Here is a 7,469-nt window from a genome sequence, read left to right as displayed (position 1 = left end):
ATGTGGTACCCTTCCTGCAGGCTCATCCTGACATGACCCACCAGCATGACAATGCCACCAGCCATACTGCTCGTTCTGTGCGTGATTTCCTGCAAGACAGGAATGTCAGTGTTCTGCCATGGCCAGCGAAGAGCCCGGATCTCAATCCCATTGCGCACACCTGGAACCTGTTGGATAAGAGGGCTAGGGCCATTCCCCCCAGAAATGTCCAGGGACTTGCAGGTGCCTTGGTGGAAGAGTGAGGTAACATCTCACAGCAAAAACTGGCAAATCTGGTGCAGTCCGTGAGGAGGAGATGCACTGCAGTTCTTAATGCAGCTGGTGGCCACAACAGATACTGACTGTTACTTTTGATTTTGTTCAGGGACACATTATTCAATTTATGTTAGTCACAGGTCTCTGGAACTTGTTCAGTTTATGTCTCAGTTGTTGAATCTTATGTAAATATTTGTATGAAAATATGTTAAGTTTGCTGAAAATAAACGCAGATGACAGTGAGGACGTTTTTTTTTTTTGCTGAGTTTATCTGATTTAGCTTATGCTGAACACTGCTGATCCTGGTGCTAGATTAATGTTAGCTGAATTGTCTAGCCATCCTTCCACTGTAAACTAGCTGATAAACTTTATGATTCAGTAACAACAAATTTCAAAGACAAAATCGTTACAGTGTAAAGGTTCATACTCTGCTTGCAATGCAGTGGAAAAGAAAGCTCCTTCAAACTGAAATCTAGTTGAAAGGAGGAGCTAGGGAAATTAGCATATTGTTAAATTAGCGTGTGTGGGTGTATATTTAGCATAATTTGACGTGTGCAGGACCGCTTGCAGCCATTTATTTAGCATATTTTGAATCGCCTGCAAGCACATTTGACGCGATTATTTGACTCATGTAGGCGTTAATTTCGCGTCTGCGACCTGTTTACTTTACACACGAAGCATTAAAATTCGCGTTTTTACCCCGTGCTTTAGGACCCAAGCGGCGTCCCAGATGATACACAATGACCCGCCTACAATTTGAAATACTAAAACTACAAAAAGTGTTCTCTGTTCACTCTCAGCTTCAGATCGCACGGAATGTTGAACTGCGCTGGTTGTTGGATCAGCTGTGTCATACGGAAGGTGTCAATGAAATTGATTTGCGTGTTCTGTAAGTAACCTTACATATATCAAGTAGGCTAAAGTAATAGTTATTTAAGCCAACAGTGAATGTGCTGTTTAATTTTTTTGTTGTTGCGTTATTTCATGTGTAGTGCAGCGTCCCAATCGTCCTATGTAGCCAATTTTTACTCATCTTCCACCGTTTTGCAATGTTGAGGATTATGGAAAAGAGTAGCCTTATGCGAGTATGTTATAAACATAGTTAAAATGTTATGTATTTTAGTTAATTTGTCTAAATGTATTATTAATACGGACTTTATTATCAATACGGACTGTTCTGATATCGCAGTTTGGAGGATTTGGATGATTCACTTGATGTATTTTGTCAATGTTTGTCTAAATCCCCTCGAAGTAGGGAGGCGTGGGTGAAAGTTAATGCAGCAGGTGTATACACGTGTGCAGTATTATTAGCGGTATGCATGTGTCATTTGAAAAACAATGGCGCAGTATATCCTACTTGTCAAATCGTTTCACAGATTTGTGAAACCGCTCAAACCAATTTTCCCACCTCTTAATTTGACAGTTTGTAGTACAATACCGATGTGGACCGATGTTAAACACTCCTGTAATATTTAAAACATGCATGTTATGTCTGTCTCTGATTCTACAATCCATGCTATGTGTCAAGACTGAGTGCCCTTTCTTTCACAGTGGGGTGTCAGCTGGTCAGCTGTGTCAGCGCCCAGACCGTTGGCTGTAACAACACTGTACATGCCAACGGTACAATGACCTATCAACTCCCAAAGCCCATGCCAGGATCGCCCTCAACCTGTGTAAGGCAGTGGTTGGATGGAAATGTGAGTGACCATATGATAGCTTATTTCGAGGCTACATCTGTATAGCTGAGATCAACATTATCTGAATGACATGTCAGTACATGCTGTGCAGTACTACTTTCATTTTGGACCTGATGAGGCAACTGGTAGGTGTGTCACTGTATTCTTTCACAGCAGTGGTCACCAGCCCCAGTCCTGGAGAACTACAGGATATGCAGGCTTTAGTGCCAGCCCAGCACTATCACACCTGATTCAACTAATTAAGGTCTTGATAATTAGTTGAATCAGGTGCATTTCTGTAGCTATCCTGGACCAGGGTCTGTGACCAGTGAGTTATGTTAAGCTGTGGCAACAATTTTCTGTTTTTATTTCATTTAGGGCATTGTTCTCACCAATGATGATGACATAGACAAAGATCGTATTCTGGTTCAGACCAGTCAATCTATTACCATCATAGGCTGCATGGACAGGCTGAAGTACTTAGAGGAATGCACACTTAATAAAACGGTGCGTAGAATGTTTACTATCCACTACAACCCTGCTGTTACTGTATGGTTACTGTTTGTGTTGGGACATGAAAATAAAGATCATGATTATGGATTTAATTTGCGTACACATGCTGTGCTGTGACTAGGTCTTAAAGTGCTTCATGTAGACAAGCTCACAATGCAACACCTGTGTAGTTGGGTAATGCACAGTTGCCATCTTTTGCCAGAATACACCACAAATTCACACTGGCTATCAGAGTCACGAGCACATAGCAGATGGATATTCTTTATTCATGAGAATTTTAGGGGAGAAGGCGAGTGCAGACATGCCCAGGCATGTTCAGGATGTCTAGAGTAGACTGATCCTTTCCTCTCTCTGCCTTCTGTTAACCTTCTTTCTCCATTTCTTATAGAATTCAAATCGCAAAGTAGAGTGCCTTAGTGAGTATGATTTCATATTACAGTTGTATTGTCAAATAACGATTAGTGAGCTAGGTGGTGTTCCTGCCCGATTACATTGCTGACGCATGTCAGAACTTAGAACGACTAGGTATTTAACATATCTATCAGCTAACCACATGATATAGCCATCTAATGCCAGACAGCACAGTCAATAATGTGGTGCGTACCCATTGGTTGATGCACATCTAGCCGGGCAGGAACTCAACCTAGGGTCTCGTTCTCCTGCTCAGACGTTGCATGCGTCAACCAATGGTTCCTTGCCAAGTCAGACTGCCAAACATATGTGGTTAACTGATACATAAAGTACCTATCCAGGTCTTGTAAGATCAGGCAGGTGTCGGCAACGTCTGAGCAGAATAACGTCCCCCTACAGTGCATTCGGGAAGTATTCAGACCCCTTGACTTTTTCCACATTTTGGTATGCTATAGCCTTATTCTAAAAATGGATTAAAGTCATGTTTTTCCTCATCGATCTACACACAATACCCCATAATGATACCCCAAGTGAAAACAGGTTTTTTGAATTTTTTGCAAATGTATTAAGATAAAGATACCTTATTTACATAAGTATTCAGACCCTTTGCTATGAGACTTGAAATTGAGCTCGGGTGCATCCTGTTTCCATTGATCATCCTTGATGTTTATACAACTTCATTGGAGTCCACTTGTGGTAAATTCAATTGATTGGACATGATTTGCAAAGGCGCACACCTGTCTAAGGTTGTCTGTAAAGCTCCGAGACAGGATTGTGTCGAGGCACAGATCTGTGGAAGGGTACCAAAAAATGTCTGCAGCATTGAAGGTCCCCAAGAACAGTGGCCTCCATTCTTAAATGGAAGAAGTTTGGAACCACCAAGACTTCCTAGAGCTGGCCACCCGGCCAAACTAAGCAATCGGGGGAAGGTGACCAAGAAACCCGATGGTCACTCTGACAGAGCTCTAGAGTTCCTATGTGGAGATGGGAGAACCTTCCAGAAGAACAACCATCTCTGCAGCACTCCACCAATCAGGCCTTTATGGTAGTGGCCAGACGAAAGCCACTCCTCAGTAAAAGGCACATGACAGCCCACTTGGAATTTGCAAAAGGCACCTAAAGGATGAAACCAATATTGAACTCTTTGGCCTGAATGCTAAGCGTCATGTCTGGCGGAAACCTGGCACCATCCCTACGGTGAAGCATGGTGGTGGCAACATCAAGCTGTAGGGATAATTTTTTAGTAGCAGGGACTGGGAGACTAGTCAGGATCGAGTGAATGTACAGAGAGATCCTTGATAAATCTGCTCTAGAGTGCTCAGGACCTCAGACTGGTGCGACTGTTCACCTTCCAACAAGACAATGACCCTAAGCGCACAGCCTAGGCAACGCAGGAGTGGCTTTGAGACAAGTCTCTATGTCCTTCAGTGGCCCGGCCAAAGCCTGGACTTGAACCCAATCTAACATCTCTGGAGAGACCTGAAAATAGCTGTGCAGCAACACTCTCCATCCAACCTGACAGAGCTTGAGAGGATCTGCAGAGAAGAATGGGATAAACTCCCCAAATACAGGTGTGCCAAGCTTTTGGCTTCATACCCAAGAAGACTTGAGGCTGTAATCGCTGCTAAAGGTGCTTCAACAAAGTACTGAGTAAATACTTATGTAAATGTGATATTACAGTTTATTTTCATACATTTACAAAAGTGTATACATCTGTTTTAGCTTTTTTATTGTGTTTAGATTTAGGGGGGGAGAAACATTTCAGAATAAGGCTGTAATGTAACAATGTGGAGAAAGTAAAGGGGTCTGACTACTTTCTGAATGCACTGTTTGTCTTTCTAAGAATGGTTAACTGAAACCATGGTGTATATTTCATGTTAGTTAATGTTCTTACTGTGTTCTATGTAATTGCACCAATAACCTGAAACTGCATTTAATTACATGGAATATGTGCAAGTGTGTATGTGCTATTCTCAAGGCTTGCTGGGTTTGTCCACCAACTTGAACATTGTGTCTTTGAACTTTTCTAGGGAACTGTATTGTGAAGCCATTTGACCAGGAATCCATTGAACCAGGTGATGACTCACAGTAGCTTGAAATATCTTGGTATTGTTGCTATGGCTCCAGTATTCGGACACTTTTACTACTGTATACTATAACTGAATACATTCATTTGCTATCTAATGTCTGCTTGATTCAGAGGCTTTGATTCTCTTTGCAGCAGTAATTCCAGGCTTATTGAGTGATAATGCCAGAGAAGCCAGTGTTTGAAGGATATATTGGCATGGGTGTTAGGCCCGAGACAAAGTCATAATTCCATACTATTTTATCTACAAGATAGTCCTGACACAAATCTAGGGTTGCTACCCAAGCCGAGTGGTTGTTCGTTCTATCGGTTCAGCTGCCAGATGCGACCAAGTTGTTCAGTCTTTTTGTTCTGTTTCTATGGATGTGACCCAGTCGTTCTTTCTAAATGTTCCATTGCCATACTGGCTGGCAACGTTCTTATCCCTTGCTTGCTAGCTAGCCAACTACAGTACGGTTAAACTTAGTCACATCAGAAAGTACAGCCAGAATAACAGCAAAGTAGCTGCGTTTAAAAAATAAATAAATAAAGCTGTTTTCTAGTTATATTTATTTGGATACATCCATAACAATGAGCTAATGGCATAGAAAATGTGCTCACTCGTCAGGACACTGTTGTTCAGAGGAGCTAGCCAACAACACAGCTAACAATCACTTCAAACTGTAGCTGGAAAGTCTGGAAGCTAGCTGCATTTCGTTTCGTTTGACCTTTTCAATTGACATTTCTTTGTATACAGTATATCAAATTATTTTTCAGCTGATTCATGATTGACTGGTTGAGAAACGTTGCTTGCCTGTCTCTCGTCCCGACACGTTCATTACTATGGTACAGCTGGAGATCGAATTTGAATATGGAAACAATGTTGCAAATGTCGGAGAGACCGACAACAAGGTTTATTCAAACCTCTGCTGTTAAACTAAACGTTACTCTGAAAGAAATGAGAATGTCTAGATGCACTTTATAGTGGGGGTTCAAGTTTATAAATTGCTTGGCTGGGCTGATGACCGTGGATTGCACAGTCAGATCAGAGTAAATAGTTATTTTAAGGTCATAGATTTAGCCGGTGGTAACTTGTAGAATAGACACCGGCTGGAATGCTGTTTAACCAAGCAGGATTAGACACACCTGTTGTATAAACTTTGATTGGCCTGGAATGAGTGGATCTTTATTACAATGGCAGCACTTGGTTAACTACCAGTGCTGCCATAAACTAAATGATATTGTAGTAACACTAATTATACACTGGTTTATTTAACACCTTCCATACAATAACATTACAAGACTTGATATTCCAAAATGTACTGTTAAAAAGAACAATGCATAAGATTAGAGAACTAAAATGTCTGCGTTTTGATGCTGATCTGCCCTCCCTTCCTCTTCAACAGAGCACAAAATATGTTTTGGTGTTAGGTGTGTATCAGGGATAACATTTGGGCTTACCTTTGGAGTATCAGCTGCTGTCGTCATCATCATCCTGGTTCTCCTTATTCGCTACAAGATCCACTTATACCGGTAAGCATCCTCATTAGAGGGGATGTACTGTGAAACTCAGGGTTGACGTGTTCATTCAGGAAATGGTGAAAGTCTGAAGCTGTTTTAATTGAGAAGATTGGACGATGTTTTTATGTTCTATTGATGTGTTGGAGAATTTTGTATATTCAATAACTCAGTATTTCATTTATGTATCTGAGTGTAGTATTTCTGTCTTTTCTAGAGTGTGCATGTTTGTTGGACATCGGGTGAATGGGACCACTAGAGAACCCTCTCCTGACACAGAGAAGCCACTAGAGAACCCTCTCCTGACACAGAGAAGCCCCAGGGCCACCCTGCTCCCACTGTCAACTACTCCGCTGTGAACCAGTAGGCAACAGTGATCATGTGAGAAGGAACCAGGGGGTGAAGGGAAAGCGGGGGAGAGAGAACAATATGTGGGAGAGGTTCATTTGCTTTGGGTTCACTTCCTGGCCAGAGTCGTCATTGCAAATTAGAAAAGGTTCTCAGCCGGCGAACCTGATCACTTCAAGGCATAGTTTGGGATGTTGTCAATGAAGCCCTTTATCTACTTCCCCAGAGTCAGATGAACTTGTGGATACCATTTTTATGTTTATGTCCAGTATGAAGGAAGTTAGATTTGGCTTGCCAAACGACCTCTAACTAGTGTTATCACAATGACTGGAAGTCTATGGGAACAGCACCAAAGAGACCACCTCTCCAGCCACTTTAATAATTGGAATTGATGGAAATTTATGTAAAAATGTATCACAAGCCACTTTAAACAATGCCACTTAATAATGTTTACATACCCTACATTACTCATTTCATATGTATACTGTACTCTATCATCTACTGCATCTTGCCATCTTTATGTAATACATGTATTACTAGCCACTTTAAGTTTATATACCCTACATTACTCATCTCATATGTGTATACACTACATCTACTGCATCTTGCCTATGCTGTTCTGTACCATCACTCATTCATATATCTTTATGTACATTCCCTTTACACTTGTGTGTATAAGGTTG

At 41.5% G+C, this 7,469-nt stretch overlaps 1 protein-coding gene across 2 annotated transcripts; it reads left to right on the top strand.

Annotated features, from left to right (window-relative positions):
* Positions 1-1,035: 1,035 nt before the first annotated feature.
* Positions 1,036-7,203, top strand: LOC120024389. 2 transcript variants are annotated; one of them, XM_038968624.1, is made up of 7 exons: positions 1,036-1,144; positions 1,807-1,952; positions 2,310-2,438; positions 2,833-2,860; positions 4,886-4,930; positions 6,327-6,453; positions 6,656-7,203. In XM_038968624.1, exons 1-7 carry the CDS (start codon positions 1,072-1,074, stop codon positions 6,795-6,797), a joined length of 690 nt encoding a protein of 229 aa, XP_038824552.1. In that variant the 5' UTR covers positions 1,036-1,071; the 3' UTR covers positions 6,798-7,203. The 2 variants fall into 2 exon arrangements, with proteins under 2 accessions (XP_038824552.1, XP_038824554.1); XM_038968626.1 differs by lacking the exon at positions 2,310-2,438.
* The last annotated feature ends 266 nt before the right edge of the window (positions 7,204-7,469 follow it).

Source organism: Salvelinus namaycush, chromosome 29 (assembly GCF_016432855.1).
Source record: "Salvelinus namaycush isolate Seneca chromosome 29, SaNama_1.0, whole genome shotgun sequence".
In the NCBI taxonomy this organism is placed as follows: Eukaryota; Metazoa; Chordata; class Actinopteri; order Salmoniformes; family Salmonidae; genus Salvelinus; species Salvelinus namaycush.
This window is presented reverse-complemented; position numbering and strand designations above follow the sequence as displayed.

Bases quoted from the DNA above. Each gene is read 5' to 3' on its own strand.
- LOC120024389 (XM_038968624.1), top strand. From the start codon at position 1,072: ATGTTGAACTGCGCTGGTTGTTGGATCAGCTGTGTCATACGGAAGGTG. The intron at 2,861-4,885 runs GTGAGTATGATT...GAACTTTTCTAG, and splicing joins TCGCAAAGTAGAGTGCCTTA to GGAACTGTATTGTGAAGCCA. The intron at 4,931-6,326 runs GTGATGACTCAC...CCTCTTCAACAG, and splicing joins CCAGGAATCCATTGAACCAG to AGCACAAAATATGTTTTGGT.